Source organism: Thamnophis elegans, chromosome 2 (assembly GCF_009769535.1).
Source record: "Thamnophis elegans isolate rThaEle1 chromosome 2, rThaEle1.pri, whole genome shotgun sequence".
NCBI lineage: Eukaryota > Metazoa > Chordata > Lepidosauria > Squamata > Colubridae > Thamnophis > Thamnophis elegans.
The window spans coordinates 98021501-98046354 of record NC_045542.1 but is presented as its reverse complement, the minus strand read 5'-3'; the positions used below and the strand labels follow the sequence as shown (position 1 = coordinate 98046354).

General features: G+C 43.3%; 2 protein-coding genes across 2 annotated transcripts in view; one reads left to right on the top strand and one right to left on the bottom strand.

The window, feature by feature from the left end:
* The window catches only part of HK3 (hexokinase 3), a 31048-nt gene extending 29694 nt beyond the window's left edge, over positions 1-1354 (top strand). The window contains exons 15-17 of the mRNA XM_032239072.1: positions 89-244; positions 751-984; positions 1219-1354. Of these exons, the coding sequence (XP_032094963.1) occupies positions 89-244; positions 751-984; positions 1219-1354 (526 nt within the window). The remainder of the gene's footprint in view (positions 1-88; positions 245-750; positions 985-1218) is intronic.
* Positions 1355-2339: 985 nt separating this feature from the next.
* Positions 2340-24335, bottom strand: UNC5A (unc-5 netrin receptor A). Its single transcript, XM_032239071.1, has 15 exons — positions 24059-24335; positions 23651-23794; positions 23295-23398; positions 22495-22675; positions 21648-21815; positions 20708-20872; positions 13297-13485; positions 10896-11195; positions 10430-10517; positions 8905-9073; positions 7058-7291; positions 5214-5363; positions 4513-4677; positions 3016-3194; positions 2340-2848 (listed from the first exon to the last, which is right to left on the bottom strand). Exons 1-15 carry the CDS (start codon positions 24333-24335, stop codon positions 2683-2685), a joined length of 2679 nt encoding a protein of 892 aa, XP_032094962.1. The 3' UTR covers positions 2340-2682.
* Between the last annotated feature and the right edge of the window lie 519 nt (positions 24336-24854).

Below are 24854 nucleotides of genomic sequence, written 5' to 3'. Positions count from 1 at the left end.
TTTTATTGGGGATTGACTGGTGGGGTCTGTGGTGATGGCTGTCTGCAAGGTCATCTCCTTGTATGATACTGATTTCCATGTCCCACAGATTAGAGAAGATGATTAGTGGCATGTATTTGGGTGAGATAGTGCGCTATGTTCTGTTGGAGTTAGCGTCTCGCGAGATCATCTTTAGGGGTCATACGTTACAAGGACTTCAGAACAAAGGCATCTTTCCCACTAAATTGTTATCAGACATTGAGAAGTAAGTATTTATATATTCTATCGTCTGTAATTATTTTGCCTAATACTAGGAAACTTGCCATTAGATGTAGAATTTAAATTCCAATGCAGTTGAAATGCCTAAAGTTATCAGTTTTAGGTTTTACTATTCTATCTATTCATCTTTCTGCCTGGAGTGAATTTACTTGGCTTTCTCATATATACCTTGGTCTTTCCTTTTAATGAAGACTGCATCTGCCCTAGTGTCTACATTCTGTCAAATGTCGATCAAAATAAGATTTAGAAAATAGGCAAGTTGGTATATGACTATAGAGTGATCATGGATGCATTACACATTATTTATTTGGAACTGTGCATGTTTCTGTTTAAAATATGCCAAATATTACTGATCACAGTTGGTCATACAATTTCTTTAGAATGAATATGCCTAAAAGGAGGCCCAGTTGACATTGCCAGAATCCCCATATTTCCATTTATTGTAAGGCCAGTAAAGAACAAATTTCTGTCTCTACTTCTAATATCATTAAGTGACAGCGAAAGCCGGCAACATGTTTATCACATCCTGGAAGATCTGGGTTTGCCCGTTTCTGCTGAGGACGCCAAAGTGGTGAAGGAAGTGTGTCATACCGTGACTTCACGAGCTGCTATGATGTGTGCAGCTGCAGTGGCAGCTGTTGTAGAAAAGATTCGAGAAAATAAGCGCATGACAAAGCTGGAGGTGACGGTTGGCGTGGATGGGACAGTGTATAAGATGAACCCTTAGTGAGTTGACTTTTCTGCATAATGGGGGGTATATATATATATATCTTTGGGATATGTGGAGCTTGCAATGTAAGTTAGCTTTATTTTATGGAAAAGAAAAAGGAGTAAATAGCAAGAGCCAATATTTCCAGGTACTGTGTTAACTCAGGTGCTGTGTTGATGGTATGGGGTTTGCTTGATTCTGGGCTAAATGTTGGTTCTTTTTCCCGTGATAGTATTTCTTTCTATCAACAGCTTTGCAAAAAAACTTCAGGATACAGTAGCTCTGCTGGCTCCAAACTGCAATGTCAAATTCTTATTGTCAGAGGATGGTTCAGGAAAGGGAGCTGCACTCATTGCTGCTGTGGCCTGCCGTACAAAGGTCTCTTAATAAGCAGGAGACTGGATTGTTCTTCACTAGATGCAGGTCTTGATCTGCAGCATGGACTTTATTCTTCTTTAAGGTAGCTGTGACAAAATTGCAGAAAGCCAGATTTCGGTAGCTGTGGTACTCCATCTTTGCAGTTTTGTTTAACGTTTCTGATTCACGCTCAAAGCAAGGAGGGAAATAAACCAAACTCCATTGCCTCTTGGATTCTCAGGCTATTATTTTTTTTCCAAAGAGCTTAATCCAGTTAGCTATGGTAGAGGAGGCTAATATGAAAGTAATTTCATAACCTCATCATTTCCACATCCTTAAGGTGCTCAGAAGAGCAGCTGAATACTTCAAGCTACAAACTCTGGCTGCCTGTTTTAGAATTCATGCTTCTATTGATGAAGTATGAGGAGAGATACAAGAAGCCTCATGTAGCAATATATATATATATAATTTATTTACATTCATGCCCGCCAAAACCCTGTGCGAGACGCTGATATGTACATAAGGCCAAGTGTAAATACTTGAATGCACTTGAATACAGAATAAAAAACGATCTTTACACAATACGGCATAGACCTGCCTGGTCCAGCACACGTTCACTGCACAGATCAGACTTCCACGCACACGCACAAATCCCTTGCATATACACTGGGCAAGGACTAAGGAGGCACAGATACAGTCACCAGGAGAGCAAGGCCCTCGTCCTTTGGTTGACCTTCTGTTTCTTCCTTGTCCCATGGGTCTCCAGGTGTCTGCAAGCCACCAACTCTTGGGCTGCCCTCTCTGACTGAGTGTCAGATACCTCCTGGGCTGGAGCAAACATTTACAAAAATGGCTCTGGAACTATCCTGAGCTACCCTCTTTTTTAAAACTTTATTATGGCAAAGGACTTCCTAGGGGATGCAGTGGACCGAACACAGATGACTCAGCTTCAAAGCAAAGCTTACCTTTTATCCTGGTCACTCACAATGACTTCTGTGCTAACCACTTCCTCTCCTTTTGCTTCCCATGCTAGAGTAGAAGAAAGCTCTAGAATAATTATCCAAGCCAGATGTCAGCATATCAGACTTGCTTGCCAGCCTACTTGGTAGAAAAACAGACCTACCCCAACCAGTTCCAGAACTGCTTTGGTAGCAGCAGAGTAGGGATTTGGTAGCCTTTTCCATGGCTTCTGGAGACTGAGCCCAGTGTGTTTGCCTTCTGGCTGAATTTGGCACAAGGATCAGATAGGGCACACAGGCATATTCAAAGCAGGACAAGTACAGATGCTGTGACCCTTGAAATGGAGGTGCCCCCTCATCATCTCCAGACTGAGGCCTGTGTTGTCCCTGCCTAGGGCTTTAGCACTCAGCTTCTGAAACCATGAAAAGGGAGCTGTCCTGCTTGCCCACTTCAGCCACAGCAGCAGCCAGCTGGTTGAGGTTTCCATTGGGGAAGTGACGTGCCTCCCATAAGTTCAAGATCATGGCTGTTGGGCTTGGTTTTGAAGCAAAGTAGCTGAGATGGCTGTGGAAAGAGGGAAATACAAATAAAAAACGCCAGCATTTCTGTGATTGCAAACCTCCCCAGCTATCAGAATTGCAAAGCCCACATTACTACCCAGCTCACATATTTCTGTGCCAGCAAGTACCATCTTCTATACTAGTACACATTTATAGAAAGAATCCTTATACCTGTCAAGGTGCAGCTTCTGGGCTAATGCTCTCCAGTCAGCCCCACGAGCCACTGGGGCATCCAGACTACTTATGATTTTCTGGCGGATAAGAAAAGGAATCTTGAAGGCACTGGGGCCCACCAGGGCAGGAGAGCCAGCCTCATTGTCTGGGGGTAGCCAGTCTGAAAACCGTGCATCCTTAGAAAAAGAGATAATTATTAGATCCTACATATAGACTCTCAGTTTGCTTTCTCAAACAAAAAATGGAGTCTAACTTTCTGACCACTCCTCTAGCCATTGAAATTTCAGCAAGCTCTAGTCATATGCTTTCAAGCATTTCTCCATATACTCTAGGTTATTAGAAACCTCTTTGTATGAAATATAAGTTCCCCAGCTTTATAGGCCAGAGTTTATGAAGCTAGGGAGGAGCAAAAAAGCTATATGGCTCCTCCTTGCACTTCTAATTGTTGGCTATTAGTGCAGAGATCTGATTTCACCAAATCCATTGTTGTATCTGGCATGGGACTTACTGATTTACGGTTAATTGACTACACAGGCTATTAAGACAAAAATCAGAATATGGCTAAAAATCTGCATTATAAATCAACACTAAATTGATGTTCCTTGTTTCTGGCAATAGAACAGTGGGTATGGGTTTTGGGCTTTCCTTACCCAGGAACTGAAAATTTCCATCTTTGGTTTTAGATGGGATAACAGTTTTCCACTCAGACTCAGTGTGCAATTTGAGACTCCTGTTAAACTCATAGCTCCTGCTTAAAAAACATGTGGCAACCTGGTCCTTTGTGCATCTAATGAGTTAACTGCACCTGTTTCACTCATGCCTTAATCATCTCTTGGCTAAACTACATGGGACTGCCTTGAAGGTCATGTGGGAGTTGCTGCTAGCTCCCAGTAGGTTTCTAGATGCAATTCAAGATGCTAGTTATCACCTACAAAGCCCTACATGATACAGGGTAGCCTATTTCTGGTTATTTCATTTCACTCCCTATGTTCCAACAAAGTGGGCATGATACACGAGGAGGAAAGGGACATAATATAGATGAGAATGCAGTCCTAACAGTCATCCTGACTCATGAACTGTAACTTAAGAAGTCAGGAATATTTGCAAGAACAGGTCTGTAACTTACTGTTTTCTGAGCACACAGATGGCTTGGTATTGGCTTTTATAATAAAAAAACATGACCGGTGGAAGGACTGTATACAAGACAAAATCTCATGACACAAATCTGCTCTGATGTCCACTCTTTAAGTATGTAGGACCTCTACATAGTACCTCTATGAGATCATATCTGATATTCTAGCTAGAAAGCCACATAAGGAGCATGAAAGCTATTCAAAAGATAGGTAATAGGTACTCGGTAAAATACCTGCAGAGTTCCATTGTGTGGTTAACAGAGCTCATCCAGTCTAATCCCTCCTCTGCCAGCACAGGAGACCCAGCCAAGAAGTTAACAGAAGTTCTCACAATCTCCCTTCATTGTATTCTTGCCCTTACCTTGGCAATGTTGAAGTCAATATTGAAGCTTTGCCCATCACCCTCCACCTGCCAGATCCAAATTTTGCATGCCAATTGGCATGTGTTGGTGCTGAGTCGCTCCAGCGTGAAGGTACAGTGTAGATAGGGCTGCAGCCCACTCCAAAGATGGTAGAAGGGAATTTCCTATAAGGGGAAAGGCCAGATGCAAATTACAAGATGATGTTTTTCTAAAGGATTGTGAAAAGGCTTCTTGGCTGAAGTTACAAGCGCCAACGGCCTCAGCTGAACCAAGTACAGGTTGGTACCAAATAGCAGATGCATAACTGCTGTCTGTTCCCAAATTGACTAGTAACTGGATTGTTCAGCAATGCGGATTCAAAGGGGAATTATGTATACATTCATGTTGCTTTTGTAAACAATTATTTGAAGAAGCTGTATCTAATCCAAGAAACAACATGGTTGACTTAAGGAGGTAGTAACAAGTGTGATGTGTGCTGCTCATATATTCCAAATCACTTTTCAAACCACTGCAAAAAGAGAACAGTTAGAATTTCTTGGCTTGAGAAGGTGATATTCCTAGACTCTAGACAGATTGGTGGTTACAACTTTGTTCAAGTTTTGTAAATAATATGGGCATAAAAGAGCAAGAGTAACTCTGTCAGACAAAGAATCAGTATTGCCCTGGATAAAAATAACCCCAAGATTAGTAGAAATCTTGCCTGGTAGCTGACTAGGAGCTTGCTCTTCCACAGTGAACTGGGCACGTCATGGATGGAGAGACGCAGATTGTGATAACTGTCCTTGAAGTGCAAGATTCGGGGTGCACCGATCAGCTGTCCACCCATTTGCTTCTCTATTTGTACCACTTCCTGTAATGGTATGAACACAGAGGACATGCCTAATTGAGAGGAATTAAAGAAGCAAATTCTATCCTATGGTTACTAAGCTACAGTTCAGTTCTTCAAGAGGGACAATGTGTGAGAAGATAGTGGTGGTGATGGTGAAAAAAATATGCACATGTAAGTGTGTGTGTGTGTGAGAGAGAGAGATGGCATTCCATGCATGTCTAAATGTAGAGGAATTAAATTAGTTGTAGATATTATATGTGGCTCTCAAGGCTGAAAGTTTTGCCCGTTGACTGAATATGCAAGGGATACGAAACCTGAGTCTTCAAAGATATATCATGACCCTATAATTTTTGCATTTTGGAGTTTATTTATTCATAAAATTTATAGGCTACCCAATGACTCAAGTCACTTACAATTAAAAAATTACCCACAAAACACTAAGAGGGTCACAATTAGTCCCAGAGACATTACATCACCCAAGAAAAACCAGCTGAGACTTAATCTTTGATCACCCTTAGGGCCTACGATAAATAGCCAAGTTGTGTTTGCAATTTTTTTCTACATTTCTTAAAAAGTCAATTCTTAATGGGACAGAAAGTGGAAATTACTAAATATGGGGAGCAACTTTATTAATTCAATCCATTTTTATTAAATATAAATATAAAACAAATTACATGCTTTCCTAACCCTGTCTCTTTTCTGGAATCTGGTCTATAGCATACTGCTGCTAAATCAACCATTGGCTTGAAATACAGGATTCCTAATAGAAATTTCCCCAAATGATGGTGTCGTCTCTTCATTGGATGTTAATGTAGCCATCCATCCACTAGGGATGCTTTAGTCTGGATTCTTGCACTGATCATGGGGTTGAACTGGATGAGCTAGAAAGACACTTCCAGCTCTGTTATGTTGTGGAGCTTGAATCTAAACCCTGGAGATTCTACATTGTGGAAACAAAATTCCTCAATTGAAAATATTAGCATACTAGAAGAAGGAACGAGTTATTTTGGGAAAGGCTGAACAGTTGCATAGGGAGAAATTAAGCTTCTTGTGTGGATAATGAACAAATTTCCCTTTGTACAAGGCTTCACCACATATTGTGCCTCTACAATCAAGGTCAGCCAGTCGCCTGGATTAACCAGTCTTCTCGCTAAAAAAAAAAAAATCTTTTGTGTGTGCTATATATACACCGAAATAACCACTTCTAAGGGAAGCAGTTCTAAGTTGAGGTCCAGCCCCGATTAGAACGAATGCGTGTGTTGTGATTTTAAATCTGTCTTTTTTTATTATTTCTTTCTTCCTCTTCTTTTTGTAAGCCTCCCGGAGTCCTTCGGGATTGGGCGGCATATAAATTTTATTAATAAAAAATAAAATAATAATAATAAAAGCAAAAGGCACCCTCATTCAACTACTTTAAAAACATGGCGCCATTATGCTTTGCTGCATTGCTTCAAAGGGGCTCTCTGCCCCACCGTCTGATGAAATGAAGTACTCCACAGAAGATCTGCACAGCCTTAATCCTGCAATTAGGCTGGGATTGTTTTATTTAAGTTGTGCTCCGGCTACGTGAGCAAAAGTACTGAAACGACTCAAGTACAAATGAACAAATAATGAGTCCTTGAAAAGAAGTAAAACACATTGTACTCCAACATATGTGGGATTTATGGAAAGCGGCTTCACAGGACTGCACGGGGAAGTGTTTCCCGATGGAGTACCTTAAGTGCATCACGGGTGTCACTGAGGCAATATACACGGACATCATATTCCAGCCCAGTACAAGTTGTGGGTGCAAAGAGAACCAGTTTCAGGCGCTTTGAGGCAGCCATGCTGAGTGATTCTCCCACCAACGCAAAGCGGCCCAATTGCTCCGTGAAGACATAGCACGCTTGGGGTTCCAACTGGCAATGGAACAGTTCAGAAGATCCTGGGTCTCCCAACTGCAGTACATCCTAAAAAGGTAGGAAAGGAAGACAATCGCCACATCAGAAAAAGAGGAACGGCAAAAGAGCAGAACATACACATCGATATCAGAGAGAGGGAGAGAAAGTGAGATTAGGGCAATCCCAGAGATAGCAGAAGAGGGCATCGAATGAACACGTGCAAAGAATGGCAGGTCGACATATCACTTGGCACAGGTGGAGTCACAACAGTGCTTCACTGGTCTAGCTAGTAATGACTGCAACTTAAGCCTGAGTGGGTTGTTGTTTTTTGTTTTGCAGCATCCGCACTGTTTGTATTACATTCAGTTGCTCCAAGGGCCTTTTGTTTGTATCCAAACCCTCACCGCAAGGCACAAACTAGAACTGCCTCCTCAGAGAAGCCTGTGAGATTCTCTCTTGGGGATCATGCAACCCATTAGATAGTGTAACAGGGCTGTGTATACTCTGCAAAAATGCAAAACCATACAGTGGAGCACTTGAGGCAGAATTTAGATTTCATTATATTTTTTTTAGAAAAACAAGGCAAAGGCCTAGCTTTGGGAAAATGGGCTTAAAATGATATCCAAGGAAACCAGACAAATGATTGATTCATGGCATTTAGGGTGGGTAGGGGGGAGTCAGTGCTATTCTTGGTTGTTTACTTAATTTATTTGGAGTAGCTCTGAGTACCTCATCACTGGTGTTATCTGGGAGAAGAATAATCATATATACAGTGCAAAACGAGAAATCAATGCATATATAATAGCAGAGCACTGAAGACAAATCCACTGAAACAAAAACACAGAGATTTAGGGGAAAACCCTCTTGTAGCAAAGCAGGCCAATTATATTAAAGCAACGATTAAATAATTAATATCCATTTGAGGATATTTTGACATTAAATTAAGAAACTTAGGAGAAGAAAAGGACTTCACCTGGTGTGAAGATATATTAATATAGGCCCCAAGCAGCTTTTCCACGGAGAATTCTGAACGGCTATTATCAAGAAAGCAGCCACTCTTGTGGCTGTTTTCCAGAGTAAGGAGACCCTTGGATGTTAGGCCTCAAGTGTTGGGAACTACTTAGAAACAATGTATGTTTTGCAAAACAAAACAGGAGAGGCTGCTGGATATTAACATATTTTATAGATTGCTAAATGTAGTATATTTGGCATGACATTCATCTGTTTTGCATAAAATTCAGGCAGTCCTTGACTTACGATCACAATTGAGCCCAAAATTTTTGTTGCTGAGTGAGATTTGTTAAATGATTTTTGCCCCATTTTACGGCCTTTCTTGCCAGAGTTGTTAAGTGAATCACCGCAGTTGTTAAATTAGTAACACAGCTGTTAAGTGATTCTGGCTTCCCCACTGACTTTGCTTGTCAGAAGGCGGCAAAAATACCCAGGACACTGCAACAGTCATAAATGTGAGACAGTTGCCAAGCATCTGAATTTTGATCACGTGATCAAAATGGGGATGCTGCAAAGGTGGTGTGAAAAATTGTCGCAAGTCACTTTTTTCAGTGCCGTTGTCATTTCGAATGGTCACTAAATGGTCTGTTGTAAGTCGAGGACTACCTGTAGTCCCAATGTTGCAACAACCCATGCGTTGCTCAACATGCATACTCCAGGTGAGGCCTCACCTCCCATGTGCCCTCACAGGACTGCTTCTTGAGGCGCAGGTTCCAGGTTTCAGGGTTTGGCTCCACACAGTGATCTATGGCTAGGATAACAGGTCTGGTGAGCAGCACCCCCGGAGGGCCACAACTAACAATGGGGCTCAGTAAAGTCTGGCAGCCTGCCAGCGGAAGCCTTGCAAGAGAGAGAAACATCGGTAATACAAGGAAGGGGCTTAAGAACTCCCCCAACTTCATGATCCGGTCATCGGCTACTTTCTCTTGACCATAATCCCAGTTGAAACAGAAAAGAAACAGGACCTGCAACCCCATTAATTCAGGTGAAGGAGAGGGAGGGAGACATACAACACAAAGAAATAGAATGGGGTTAATATCAGCAAGTATTATGGCAATAATACACCAAGAGATGATTCTTTGGTTTTAGAGATTAGGAGTTATCAGGAAGTGCATCAAAGATCAGCATTAATACAATAATCCTGGCAACAGCAGAACTCTCCCGGTTACAGCAAGGGATTATCACTGGGGAATTTCTGCCAAGAAGAAAATCCAGAAGAGTTTTGACCATACAGCAACAAATGTCACTGCTGAGCATCTTTCTTCCAGCAGAAACTGGGAAGAAGAAAGGATTGGGACATGTTTACTAGTTAAGCTCTGGTAGCCAGTTATTCGACTCTGGGCAGCCTGCAGGGTGCTTTCTGTTGGCAGCTCCACTAACTTTTTTAAAGAAGGCGATTAACCTGAATGCTTGAGGGCAGGCCCAATTTAGACATCCTCATCAAATCTATCATCTCTGCCCCTAGATAGCACCAAAGGGATTCTGGGAAGTAAACAAGCCCGCATGGCAGCAGCCTATCAATGCTTGTTGCTGACACAGCCCTGAGCAACAAGAACAAGGAAGAATGAGTTGCAAAGAGCCAAGAGACAAACATTAAATAATATGTTTAAAATAGCATGGACACTGCGGCATAAATACCTCTAGAAATAGCTTGGTGGTCCTAATAAAGGTTGTATCCTTTTTATTATATTATCTTCCCCTATGAGCTTGATGCAGGGAATGTTTCCACTCCTTTCAATGAAAGCTAGCTTCAAGATCTCCTCTCTATCTATGTGAATTTACTATTTATTTTACATCACTATTTATTTCAGGCCATACCACGGTAGGCTTGAGAACACCAACTATACAAAGGACTGAGAGTAATTACCATCAAAGGAGACAATGTTATCTATATACAGTGGTACCCACCACATCAGCAGAGACAAATCTTGGCATGTCTATCTGCAGGACTGCAGATTAATAAGACCATGGCATATATCAGTTGGCACACAGGTACCCACAGCATCCTTTGATTCTCACTGGGTTATATACCTGGTTTCAAATTAGAGGACAGAAAGGGCATAGGCCTGTAATGGTTCCCAATGAAGTTTTACAAAAACGGAGATGTAGGCGCATGTTGTGGACATGATAAATTACAGGTAAGTATAGGTAAGTGTCCCAGGATTTCTAGGGTTTTTCAGGAAATGAGCTATGTACCTCACATCCTCTTGCTTGTGCAGCGTTAGGTAGATTTCATAGATTTTCCCCCGTGGGATGGCATCAGGTGGGATGAGCAAGCTGACACCTAAAAGACAGAGACAAGATAGCTCAAGGAGTCCTACCCACACTGCTTGCAGGCAAGCTGCCTTCCAACTTCACAGGCAAGCTGACACTGAAGAATAGGTTTTGGTCAAAGGTTGCTTAGCTAAAAGAGGCAGGGAAGAGGAAATGAACCATCCCCTCCTTAGAAGAACTCTCAGGGGGAAACAGTGTATCTTCTTCTGTTGAGTTTATCTATGAAAATGTTTCTTTCTCCATGTAGGAATCTAGGAATCTTTCCCTTGGATGCCTGTGTTTAAGTACTGATCCAGAGCAGAATCAGAGCATCAGAAAGCTTTGCTGCTCCCACTGTAGCCACCCTCCATATTGCCAGCCCTATATTTTCTCTACTTGTCACCCTCACCTGTGTTGGGTATCATTAAACGTCCACCCAAGAAGTTGAATGTTCCATACGCCATGTTGGCACCACCCCTGGGCAAGGAGCGGAAGAAACTCTGGGTCGAGAATCGAGAGACAAAGTCTACCGGATCAGCACTGGGAGAGCTGTGGTGAAGAGTGTGGCGTCCACTGCCCAGGGGGCTAAGCAGGTGCCCGTTGCCAATCTGGAACTTGCCAGGCCCATCCTGGCGTGAACACAGTGAGCCTTGGTAGGTCATGGTAGTGGTGCTCAGATCAGGCTGGATGGTCAATAGGTGGGAATTATCTGTGTGATAGAAAGATGGAAATGACAATGGGATCAGTTGTGGAGGTAAAGACACACATCTTGTTACAAAACATTTTTAAAAAAATCTTCCTTGGCAGAATGGAAAATCTTAGCCCGTTCTTAATATTGCAGAAAGCTAGATTACTTTATAGATGCAAATGCGGATATTTTGAGTCACCTCAGGTATGTAGCAGCCTAATCACAAAACATTATCTCATCAGACAGTATTGCATAAAATACATTAACCAGCAGGGGTAACAGACTGTTGCAATGACCCGAGAAACAAAGATCTCTGTTCAGACCATCATTTTCTGCATTAATAAGGTTATGCATTTTATTTCCCAAAGACAGCTTTTTTTTAAAGATGCAATGTAATCTCCTTTTTTAGACTCAGAGTTTTGGGTTAATAGAGCTTACAGAAACCATCTGTGCAGTCCAAATGTAGATCAACAGAATACACGTGTCATTTTAATATCTTGTCACTTATCAGACTGTAAAAAAGGAATGTTTCTGAGACCATGAGTCACAATATGGGAGGATGGGGTAATGAAGGGATGATTCCTTGACCTGAAACTAAACTGTCGATATGTGTGAACATATGTGCATTCTATGGCTTGGTTCCAAAAGGTCAAATATTTGTCTTGATTGATGTCTGTGTTTGTGTGTGTGGGGGGGGGGCATTTTGTATAGAGGACTCTTTGAAATCTCAAGAGCAAAATAATGTCACCTATCTCGGAAATAGTGGAACATCCGGTTACATTTATTTGATTCTTTCCCTATGGTTTAATCTGGCATTCACCAAGACAAAGAGAGGAGTATTTGACTAATTAGCATAAGTGAGATATACCAAAAAGTCCTACATACATCATTTCTGTAGCTACTTTACACCAGAAGTAAATGTTTTTTATCTAATGGAAAATCTGCTTTCCCAAACTTGTTCTGAAAGACTGGAGTAACACCTAGCATGGGTTCTGGATGGTGAGCAACCAGAAGAATGTTCTTGTAGCTTTGCACAGTGTCCTCTTTAGGGAAATGCTTAGAGACAACAGGAAACAACTACATCCGTCTTCCCCAGACTAGCACCTCTAAAGTAATGGCATCTGCAAAAGCTACACCTAAGACTTTGGAAGACTGTAGACAGGGCATGGTTGCCCCATCCATGATAAAGGCTCCTGACATGGCAACTTCTGAAGTCTTGGTGGTGTATCTCCTTGGTAGTTTTGGCTTCCAGCTGACAGACATTCAAGAACAGAACAAAAATGGGTGGATCTTTTTTTCACCTGAAAGCCGCACTTCCATCTGAGTTGTATGAGGCATGCCAAAAAAGTTGGAAAAATTGGTGTGGGGAAAACGAAAGTTAAAATGGGTAAGCCAAATCAAATTCATCCCACTTCCCTTTTTCCTTTCCCTCTCACATGTTAGGAATGCAGTTTGGATTTATTAAAACCTATCTGCATCACGAACGTTCATAAGCCGGCTAAAGTCACTTCAGTGAGATGCATGGCATGCAAGTTTATTATACAAATAAATAAATGAAAAGGCTTCAAAACTGAGAAGCCTGCGTCCCAGCCTGCAAGCTCCTTAAACCATGCCGTTTTAGGCTTAGCTTTTGTTTTAGTTGACTGCAGTAGGATACACATGAATTTTGAAGGAGGCAGTGCACCATGCTGCAATTTAACATGTAAAGCTTTCACTTCAGCTATTGGAAGACTATTTTCAAATCTAATTTGTATAGTTATGATGAAGAGAAAGGTCAGGTGAGCAAAGTGCACCTGTATGCCAGCAATCCTCTAGCTTCAACAGTCTATCTCTCATCCGCAAAGCGGCTGTCGCTGTACTTATCCTGCATGTTTCTGCTGCTGTTCCTTTTCTACTGATATAATAAAAGTTTAGAGGCATGGTCAGAGGCATTGTGGTTACATCTTTCCTTATTGCTACAAAATGAAAGAAAAGCCACCTCTCTAATAAAACCTGACAAATTTACAGATGAATGTGGTTCCAAAATAACTGCTTGCCCTTTATCCACATTCCTGAGCCCAAAAGGATTAGTATCTACCATATAGCACTTAAGAGAATGTGCCAAGAGCAGATGGATACTCACCTGCTTTGGTGGGCTTGATGCCAACTGGTTGGAAGCCAGCAGTGAGAATAGAAGAGTCAGCTACATCTGAATCCAGCCCTTCCTTCTTCCGGCAGTAGACAAGGGTTACCACCAGAAGCAGCAATACCAAGCACACGGCTACAGCAATCAAGCCAACATACAGAGCCACATCCTCAGAGCCACCAGTTTCTAGAAAAGAGAACAGAGGAGGGGTGCACATTGAATCCAGTGCCAAGCTCTTAGTATGCAGTAGGAAATAATTGGATTTGCTCTAGGAGAATGAACCTAAGACTCATTGACATGATGTGCAACATCTGTTATTCATGGAGTCTGCGAGGGAATGGAATTTTTAGGGAAGAGATCTGGTGTGCATTGTTTTTCTTTGGGCTGATCACATATGGCCCATCAAGGGTCTTGTGCCTGTTGTTCAGAAGAAATTCCTGGTTGACCGCTTCCTTGCAACTGTAGGTCTGTTCTCATACAGAGAGCATTTTGGAGAGAAAAAGGGTAAAAGAATATGAGAACTCCAGAACCCAGAAGCTTAATTTCAGTTTTCAACTTAGAAAGGTAGGACCACATTTTCAGGAAGAGAAATTCAGATGGAAACTGCAAAACAAGCAATATATTTTAGGAATATTTGTAATGGTCAGCTTTCATAATAATTAAAATAATGCTATCAACACAGAAGATGGGGTGTGGGGAGAGATTCCCCTAAGAAATGTATTATCAACATATTTACATCACCCTACTTAATTAAATAGCCTTCCCTAACACGATTCTTTTCAGATGTGCTGCATTTCAACTTACCTTGTTTGGGGAAATGTGGACAGTGAAACCTACCATTATCTGAAGGGCACTAGTGGCTGATTTATAATAGTAACCAATGTCAGTCAGGAATCTGCGTGTCTCTCAAACAGAATGCTGGATTGGGATGTGAAGCAGGGAAGGCTCCTCCTTCCCTGCTCTCTCCCAACTGCTCCAGCTGAAAAACTTTTGTGATATTATTAAAATAATGTATATGTAGGTTCTTATTCTCATAGAAACAGATTATATATTAAGGAAAGAACAGAACCACTATACACCAATGCCTTCTACTAGCCTCCTTAGTTGTCCAGGACATCAATATGAGTTACTCAAAGTCCAGTGGATCTAGGAGAGATGCATAACCTCCATTTAGATACAGATTAACAGAGTTGGAAGGGGTCTGGTAGGTCATCTAGTCCAGCACTACCACCACCTGCTCAAGCAGACCCTACGCCATTTTTGACAGATGGCAGTCCAGTGTCTTCTTGAAAGCTCCCAGTGATGAAGCTCCCACAACTTCCGAGGGCAAGCTGTATCATTGGTTGATTGTTCTCACTGTCAGAAAAGTTCTCCTTATTTCCAAGTTGAATCTCTCCTTGGCCAGTTTCCATCCATTGTTCCTTGTCTGGCCTTCAGGTGCTTTGGAAAATAGGTTGATCCCCTCCTCTCTGTGGCAGCCCCTCAAATATTGGATCACTGCTATCATGTCTCCCCTGGTCCTTCTCTTCACTAGACTAGCCATGCCCAATTCCTGCAACCATTCATCATATGTTTTAGCCTCCAGTCCCCTAATTATCCTGTGCACTTTTCCTAGAGTCTCAACATCTTTTTTTAGTGTGGTGACCAAAACTGGATGCAGTCCTCTAGGTGTGGTCTTACTAATGCTTGATAGAGTGGTATTAGTACCTCCCTTGATCTTGATTGTAGCCCTCTGTTAATGCAATTTAGGATTGCATTGGCTTTTTTGCCTGCCGCCTCACACAGTTGGCTCATATTTAACTAGTTGTCCACTAAGACTCCAAGATCCTGCTAAAGATCTAACAGCCCTTCAAGGTAATCTAGACAGGAACCCAAGACCATGAGTATGATACTACCTTTATTGTAAGGTTACAGTAAGTGAATGTTGCAAGTCTGAAAGTACTTATGAGTGACTCTAGCCTGTGACTCCTTGCCTAGTTTCTCAGAGTTACTCTCACTGTCCATTACAAGATCATCCACATAAGCAATTAATGCCATTTCCATTCCTGCCCAGAGTTGAAATCTGAGTGAAAAGGGTGCGGGTAACAATTTCCTCTAAAATGCTGTGTTCTTGTACACAAAAGTTAGAAACAGGATAGTTGTCAAGTATTGATGGACCCAGAGAGACCCTCTTAAGGAGGTGGCACATCATAGACTTTTCCAGGTCTGTTGACATTATCCCCACCTAAAAGAAAGCACATTTTGGAGCCAACATGACATGCTCTCCCATGTGCCATAGGAGGCCACAGGTAAGCTAAAGTCACCTGAGACCTAATTAAATATGGTAAAATATTGCCCCAATCGGTCCATCACATTTTGCCCATGAAAAGTCAAGACTTCAGCAAATCTGAAGGACTTTACGGAAAAAGTGCTATGCTGTGCTGTGTAAACTGATTGCAATGGCCAGCATCATGCCCTCCAAAAAGGGGTTGTTCACCCTAGATGAAGCCATTGATTAACAGCTTATCAATGAAATAAGGCGGAAGAAATTGTAACAATTCACCTCTGTTTCTGCCACAGTAAGGCTGCAAGTTGAGCTTCTACCTGTGCTCAGTAAAATTCACTTTTCCTCCACTGGGTGTTTCATGTGTACTTCTGTCACTTCATCTCCCAGAGCTCCCTGCTATTCAGGATCAGCAAACAAAGAAAGCTTGCTCAGAAACAATCACAACAAGTGTCTAGTTTTCCTCATGAAACCCCCTGTGTTTGGAACTACTCAAGATCTAAGACACGTTGGGATAATCACTCTATTCACCCAACATGGACCCGTGTATGAGATGGCAAAAGGCTCAGAGAGGCAAGCTCTCTATTCAGATCACTGCACCACTGCTTCAAGGCAAAAGCAAGATTGAACATGTGGCTGTTTATACAGGTCAAGCTTGAGATTTCCTTGGACAAACACAAGGTCTTCATGCACACCTAAGCTTTACCTGACACAGATCCAATAACCTTGAAATTAAAATCATATAACAGGCAGGGAGACTCCAACACTAGTGCCATGAGAAGGCTGAGCAGTTTGGGCGGGATTCTGTCAGGCAGCAGGGTGACCTTGGTGTGAGCAAGATCCCTGACTTGTTCCTCTGCCCCAATTTAACATACAGATATTCACACATGGCCACCTGTGAAGTAGAATCCTTGGTCACAAACAAGATCAGCATTGGCTTGAAGTCTAGATTGGTGGTACACCTGAAAGGTGGAAAAGTTTATCCATGAAGGTCGTAATTCTCACTTCATTGAACCAGGTCTGTCTGCTCACCAACTACCAAGTTGTGAATGAACAAAGTCTTATTGCACGTGTTTATCACCAAGCCAATCTTAATCAGCAATCCTATTCCTGAGATAGGAGGTCACAGGCTCAAAGTGGGAATGAGCAGCAAGTTATCAATCTCCCTTCTCCTGTAACCATAAACCTGGCAATTTTCATCATATCACCATCCCTGTTCACCAAAAATCAGATTGTCCGTACTTCAAAGAAAAGCCTCAGTCATTTCTGCTATAATCACAACCACTTCACAGAACCACATAGTCCTAGGTTGCCACAAAATGCAAGTTAATCTGCCTATTAATAATTATTAATAGTTAAGAATTACAATGCTTAAAATACTATTACTTGAAATCACTAAGTATACTTAATCATACTGATTATCAAATATCATCCAAGCAAGCAAATTATCTTCAGATGTGAGTGGAGATATGCCACAACATATCTCAAGATCATAACAGGCATCACAGCAGAGAATGCCATTAAGAATAGGCAAGTGAAACTGGGTTTAGAGAAACAACATCCATTTCCATGTAGTAGTTTTTGAGTAAAAGCAGTAAGTCTTTATTTGGGAGAATGGATTATTTGCTCCTTGCCCTTCCCCATGCCCCCTTTTGTTTGGCCATGAAGATGAACCAAATGTTAACTACAGAAGAGAATATGAGTGCAGACAGTCCTTTGAAACATCCACAGAGGCAGACAAACAAAAGCCTAGAAAATAGGGACTATTTGGGAGTGGTGAGCAGGAGGATATATCGTACAAGAAAGCAACATTTCTGTGTTACAGAAAACAACCAGATATTCAAATATCAGTTTATAATAGTTTAAGAAGCAATGTATGGGTGGGTGGGAGGGAGGGAGGGAGGGAGGGAGGGAGGGAGGAAGGAAGGAAGGCAGGCAGGCAGGCAGGCAGGCAGGCAGGCAGGCAGGAAGGAAGGAAGGAAGGAAGGAAGGAAGGAAGGAAGGAAGGAAGGAAGGAAGGAAGGAAGGCTTAAATTTTTGCCCTGCTGTCCCTCTAAATTCCACCCCTATCCCTACCACCAGCTAGGTCAAACATTCCGGATGAGCTGCCCCAGGAGGGAAGATGAACACTGCTTTCACTTCAACTGTGAAAATGTTAATTTGATATAAAAGGCAGAGAAAAGCCCTAGGAGACCTAGCAAGCTAGTTAGTTAATGAGCCAGGATGGGGCCTGTCACTCACTCTTCCTCTTCTTTGTGCCTGCACAGAGCTCTCCCTCCTGCAGTCCAACTGGCTATTCTCTAGGGTGGCACACCAGGCTTCAAACAAGGAGCTCACCTTTTGGGAGGCAATTCTGAACTGTCGTCTTGGGAATGAGAGAAGAGGGGGATGTGCTGGGGTGGCAGGGGTGGCCACAATTAAGGCGGGTCCTTACTTTATTGCCTATGGCCAACAAGCTCATGTTAAACTAGGCAGCAGAGAATCGGTCTGCAAAGGGCAATGAGCTGCTGCTGCTTCCTGCGTGAGTGGGTAGGCGGACTAGAGCTGATAGGCTTGGCTGCCCTGATATCTCAATCTGAATGTCCAGCCACTCAGAGCAAACCTCAGGGGGAGACCCTGGTCAGCCTCCTGCCTCCTGAAGGGGTTTTCCAACATTCAGAACACTCCCTGCCTCTATCCAAGAGGGCTGAGTTCTGTTTGAAGGCATCCGCTAGTCTGACTGTGAGGGTGTGCTGCCTGTTTCTAAAGAAGAGGAATTTGGGCCCTTGAAATTTCCCATCCCGTCTCTGATGGGCAGGATTGCGACAGTCAAGACATATGTATTACCAAAATTTTTGTTTTTGTTTCAAACGGCACCAACTAAATTGGACAATTTTTTTTTAAAATCTTTGGAGACAATAGTGACACAGTTTATATGGCAAGGCAAGAAAGCACGAATCAAAGCCCAAACATTGCAAAAACGCAGAGAACTGGGAGGCTTTGGAGTACCCAACTGGGAAGCATACTATAACGCAGCAATCATGACATGGGTGAAAGATTGGGTGATGTTGAGTAGAAGGCGCCTATTGGCTATAGAGGGACATGACCTCCCCCAGGGATGGCATGCCTCCCTCTGGCAAGAAAGAGATACCCCCCATAGGTACTTCATGGGACATTATATTCGGAAGATTTTGATGGGGGTCTGGGAAAAAATGAGGAAAAAATACTATCTTAGGGTTCCGTGCTGGTTGGCACCATTAGAGGCCTTAACGCATCCGAGTGTATTTAATTGGACAAGAAACATAACATATAAAGACATCATGTCAGAAGATGGCAACATGAAAACAAAGATGGAATTAGAGCAACAGGGCAAAAATTTGAAATGGTGGGAATATTTACAGGTTAGAAACAGGTTTAAAAGTGATAAGGCACGTTTTGGGATCTACCCAAACCCTCAGGGGCTAGATAAGATCTTGTTTGGTGGAGACAAGAAAATGTTATCGAAGATTTACCAATTTTTGACCTGCCAAGATGCTAATGAAGAGATGGACAAAAGCCTTCTAATAGCATGGGAGAGAAACCTGGGCTATGAAATTGAAATGGGCAAATGGTGGGATCTATGGAGTAAGACCATTAAACTTACAACATCTACTGCATTCAAAGAAAACATATACAAGATGGTTTATAGGTGGCACTTCCCCCCAACGGGGTTAGCCAAGATGTTCCCTGGGTTATCTCCATTGTGTTGGAAATGTGGAAGAAAGGATGGCACATTCTACCATATTTGGTGGTCCTGTACTGAGGCCACGAAATATTGGAAAAGGATTAAAAAATGGTTAAAAGAGGTTACCGGGGCAAACATGGAATGGAGACCCGAGAACCTTCTACTAAGCATTAAACCAGAGAACATAAGTAGTTCAATATGGCATTTGAGCCTGCATATAATTGTGGCCGCAAGAATAACCTATGCACAATTTTGGAAATCCACTACCATACCGTCGGAAGATGCTATAATTAAAAAGATCTATGAATGTGCAGAAATGGACAGAATGACAGGTTGGCTGAGGGACAAAGGAGAAACGGAACATTATCTTAGCTGGAACCTATGGTATATGTGGGCGACAAGGAGAACAGCAGGGACTTAAAATGGGGAAAGTTAACATGGGTACTGTAATAGATCCCTGAACTTTGCAATGAGAAGATGTGGCTTAGAGACCTAACAATGAGGAAGGAAAGAAAAAGTTGGGCTGTGAATGACTGTCACCGCGGGGGGGGGGGGGGGGGGGTTGTATGTTTAAAACGGTATTTGTATCTGTATGTTTTACGCTTTAAAAAAATGTATAACTAATGAATGCCGATACAAAAGGCTGTATATTTACTTTATATTGTTATGTATGATTTGTCTTTCTTATGTTGTTGTATTTTTCTTTCTGTTTTTTAAAGGTAATAATGTTTAATAAAAATTATATTTTTTAAAAAAAAAAGAAATTTTCCATCAACAATTTGATGATCTATTAATTGCCCATTAGTAATAAACATTTAAAAGGGACATGGTGGCTCAGTGGCTAAAACGCTGAGCTTGTTGATCAGAAAGGTCGGCAGTTAGGCGGTTCAAATCCCTAGTGCTGCGTAATGGAGCGCGCTCCTGTTACTTGTCCCAGCTTCTGCCAACCAGCAGTTCAAAAGCATGTAAAAATGCAAGTAGAAAAATTGGAACCACCTTTGGTGGGAAGGTAACAGAGTTCCATGCGTCTTCAGCATTTAGTCATGCCGGCCACATGACCACGGAGAAGTCTTCAGACAGTGCTGGCTCTTCAGCTTTGAAATGGAGATGAGCACCACCCCCTAGAATCAGGAATGACTAGCACATCTGTGCGAGGGAAGCCTTTATCTTTAATAAGCATTTGGAAAGTTGGCATACAAATAATCTGATCGCAGTCTTCCCAGGTATGACAAGGTGCGTTTTATGTGTTTAAACTGTAAGTATGTAAGCATACATATAAATTAGTATAGGCAAGTGTTATTTGGTCCTATCTCCCCTCTCTGATTATGCTTTTTTTTTTCTCGGCAATATGAAATTTGCTACCCAGCTCACCACATCCTTTACATCTCTAGCAGCAGCAGTCTAAGTTGTTCCCAAAGATGAAGAAAGAGGCAGGAACTCACCATGTGTGCACAATTCACTGGTGCAGTTGCGGGTCTCCAGTTCAGGCCCCTGGCACTCATCCCCACCATTACGAGGCACTGGATCAGAGCATTCACGGCTGCGCCAATGTGTGCAGTCAGCACCACATACTGACCACAAGCTCCAGGCTGACCAACCACCAGGCACTGCCAGTTAGAAGGAAGCAGTATAAATACTTATTAACCAAAATCTAACTCAACGGTTTTCTTACCCCACCACCCCAGTAAACTCTACATCTTCCCCTTGTTCCACCCTACCCCACCACATCCCAGCAGGCATCGCTCTGACAATCTCACAATCCATGAGAATGCTCTTGAGCTATGATGTCTCCTTGGCAGAGAAAGGGCCAGGACTGTACATCTTGGGGCAGCTACCGAAGCTACCCTAACTAGGGCAGGGGGAAGAGTTCTACTCAAATTTGTGACGTGCCTCAGAAGAATTACGAGATAGGAGAGGACAAACACAGACACACGGATGGGTTGAAGCAGACAGGCAGAGCGAATGGGAGGGAAGGGAAAGCAAGGCAAGAACCAAGTGCTTTTGAGCTGTTGCTTCCGAGAATTGAACACAGGCACACTCAGCATCCTTCCATATTCACAATCAAAACAGCTGGATTTTTGAAACAGGGCAATGGGAGAGAGAAAGTATGGCTGAAGTAGCAGAGCATAAGCAGAACTGTGTGAACAGGGAGCACCCCACATCAGGGGATGGCGGTGAAACACAGAAGAAGTCTAGAACTGTGAGTGAGGAAGATTAGCAGAAGTGGGTGGATCAGCTCCAATGGTTACAGGCTTCACATATGTCGGCTTCTTAAGCATTTCTCCACTGTCCTGGGCAGGGGTTTGGGTGAGGGGCTCGGAGTCTAAGGAGCACAGCAAACTGAACCATGGGAGCAGGCCCACGGGGTGGCAGGGGCAGTACCTGGGCACAGGGTGGCGCAGGAACTTTTCTGCACATTCTGGCCCTCACAGAAGGCCCCCCCGTTGAGTGGCGCTGGGTTGGTGCAGCTCCGGCTCCGCTTCTGCCAGCCCCGTCCACAGCTGGTGCTGCAGGCTGACCAGTCCGTCCACGTCGACCAGCCTCCATTCACTGGGGGGAAGGGACAGCATCAGCTAGAGCTTGCAACGACTGCCCTGGGAGAGCTGGTCGGGAGAGTGAGCTTGCCACCCCCATTGGGAGCAGAGTTCCTTTCAGGGCTAGAGGGGTAGCCAAGCCTTTTCATTGTCTTGCTGGCTCCAGAATTCCGGATTCCTTGGTGCATTTGTGTGTATGAACAGTTTGGGGAGAATACACAGGAAAACATGGGGATATGCAGAGGCGTCACAAGCAGAGGGGCAAACACTTAAGAGGAACAGGGAAAGGGTCATTTTGCTTTCCTCTGTTGTATTCTGCGAGAGCATAACGTGCTCCTTAGTCATAGTTACAATCCAACCTTCCTTCTCCTTGTCTGAGAAGGTACCATCTATGACCCTCCTCTGCAGTACAATTCCTTCCTTCCAAAGCTTTCTTCACATCCCCAAAATAACTAGGTATAGTATAACCCAAGTAGAAGCAAGGTCTCAATATTTTGGGCACTGTTACCCCACAACCAACAGAAAAAAATAAAATAGCTGAAAGTGTCCCATCCTATTATCATCCATCTTCCCCCTTCCTCTGCAACCTGAACAAAACTTGGAGAAGGGTGGGATTCATGCACAGGAGGGGTTATAAAACAATGTGTGCCCCTTTTTCTCAGGGTCACCCTCCCTATTCCCTGAAGAGGTCCTACCATAGACAGTGATGGCGGCAGGTGAGCTGCGACGGCGAGCCACTATGTTCTTGGCCACGCAGGTATAGTTGCCTGTGTCGGCTAAGCGAGCTTGTTTCACCACCAGGCTATGTTCCAGCGTTATGTAGTAATTGGGGTCCAGTGTTGGGTCCACAAGTTCTTCATTGCGCAGCCACTCCACCTTGAGAAAACACAAGAGTCACACGTGGTTCTGATTTGAGCCGAGGTGGCGCAGTGGTTGGAGTGCAGTACTGCAGGCTATTTCAGCTGACTGCTAGCTGCAGTTCGGCAGTTCAAATCTCACCAGGCTCAAGGTTGACTTAGCCTTCCATCTTTCCCAGGTGGGTTAAATGAGGACCCAGATTGTTGGGGCCAATATTATGCTGACTCTGTAAATCACTTAGAGAGGGCTGTAAACTCACTATGAAGCAGTATATAAGTCTAAGTGCTATCGTGCTACTGCTATTGGGTCAGAAGCCTTAAAATATAGTGGCTGAAATGGGTTCCAAAAGAAAACATGTACAGACATTGACTAAGGGAGGGATAGAGGCAATGCAAGGGAGCTTAAAGAAGGGAGAAGCTGCAGATTGCCAAACAGCAGGTGGGGAATATGCAAATAGGATGCACACCAAGTACCCAGCCTAGGTGACTGGCAGGAGCTGCACATGCCAAAGGCAAGAGGAAAGTTCTGGCATCCTATCTGGTGGTCCCATCAGATGCTTGGGATTTATTGCATCAACTGGACTTTCAATAATTTACTCAGATTGGCCAAAAATAAGAAGGTTATGTGCAGTACTCACTTCAGCAGGTGGAATCCCCTCTGGAGGGCGGCAAGGCAGCACAATTCCCTGCTCAAGGGAGACGTCTTTGGCCACTGGCTCCTGCTCAAAATTCTTCCTCAAGTCTAGAAAGAAAAGAAACTCAGAGTGGTGTAATGACAATAATACAGACTCCCCATCATGCCAGGCTGCTTCTTTAGTGGCACAGACTCATCTGGTCCCTGGCAGTGCCACTGTTGCACCCGGGATCCTTAGTGTGCACCTAGCACTTGTGCCATGGCTGTTCCTCCCTGGAGCCAAAGAGTCCACTGGCAAATGGATGGGAAAACATCCAGGAGAATTGAAGGAGAAAGAGTACGGATGGGGAAATCACTCACACGCAATGCGCACAAAGGCCTTCTGGCTTTTGGTGGTGCCGGAGGAACTCCAGGCCACACACTGGCACCAGTACTCTTCCAAGCCAAAGATCTTCTCCACTTGCTGCCTTGAGATATCTATCCGTACCTCCATGAGGGGTAGGCCTGCCAAAACATCAAAGAGCAAAAAAAAAAGGGGGGGGGGAGAAAATTTAATTGCTTACAGGGGCTCCGAAAAGAGTTTAGAGACATATCACAACTCTACAGAAGTGTAATACGTGTGCAGAAAACAAGAGAAGCTGCTAAATTTAACATATGCTGATACCCAACAGATTTCCTTATGTTACTCAGCTCAACGTTTACACGTCCCACCTAGCTATCCTTTTCCTTCTCTTTGATAGACTGCCTCAATGCCCTTTCAGCACTCACCGGTGCTCTTATCCTTGCTGCGCTGTATGATGTGGTCACCCTGGTGCACCCATTCACCGTTGCATTTGAAGTAAATTTGGGTGGCCGGCACGGCCTTGCAGGTCAAAGTCACAGGTTTGTTTTTGACAATATAAACATCGTCAGGTTCTAGCAGGAAGTGGGGGAGCAGGTCAGAACCAGAGCCAGGCACAGGAATGGGCACGGTGGCACTTTGTTGTGCATCTGTGTTGGGTGACAGAAAGAAAACAATTAGAAACTGGTGTAGTAGCAATGACATTAGAGCAGGTGCTGAAGAATCAGAATCACATCCTGCATGGAGGGAGTTCGTGGTCTGAATATTGCTTAGTACAGGTAGCCCTCAACTTACGACCACAACTGAGCCCAAAGTCGATGTTGCTAAGTGAGACATTTGCTAAATGATTTTTGTTCCATTTTATGACTTTTCTTGCCACGGTTGTTAAGTGAATCACTGGAGTTGTTAAGTAATTAACACAGTCGTTAAGTGAACTTGGCTTCCTTGCCGACTTTGCTTGTTGCAAAAAAGGGATGACGTGATCTCGGGACACCGCAACCATCATAAATATAAACCAGTTGCCAAGCATCTGAATTTTGATGACGTGACCATGGGACTGCTGCAATGGTCATAAGTGTGAACAATGGTATTAGGTCAGGTTTTTTTCAGTGCCGTTCTAACTTTGAACAGTCAGTAAGTCAGGGGTGGGTTTCAGGCGGTTTGCGGCAGTCCCCACGAACCGGTTGGTCAGCGAACCCGGAAGTAAGTAACTTCCGGGAACGC

What these genes read in the sequence shown, in the direction of transcription:
- UNC5A (XM_032239071.1), bottom strand. Translation starts at nt 24,335, where the DNA reads ATGTCATTGCTACTACACCAGTTTCTAATTGTTTTCTTTCTGTCACCC. An exon ending in TGCCGCCATCACTGTCTATG is followed by an intron (nt 21,816 to 22,494) that starts GTAGGACCTCTT and finishes CCTTCCCCCCAG; the next exon opens with TGAATGGAGGCTGGTCGACG. An exon ending in TTTAATGATACCCAACACAG is followed by an intron (nt 10,518 to 10,895) that starts GTGAGGGTGACA and finishes TCTGTCTTTTAG; the next exon opens with GTGTCAGCTTGCTCATCCCA.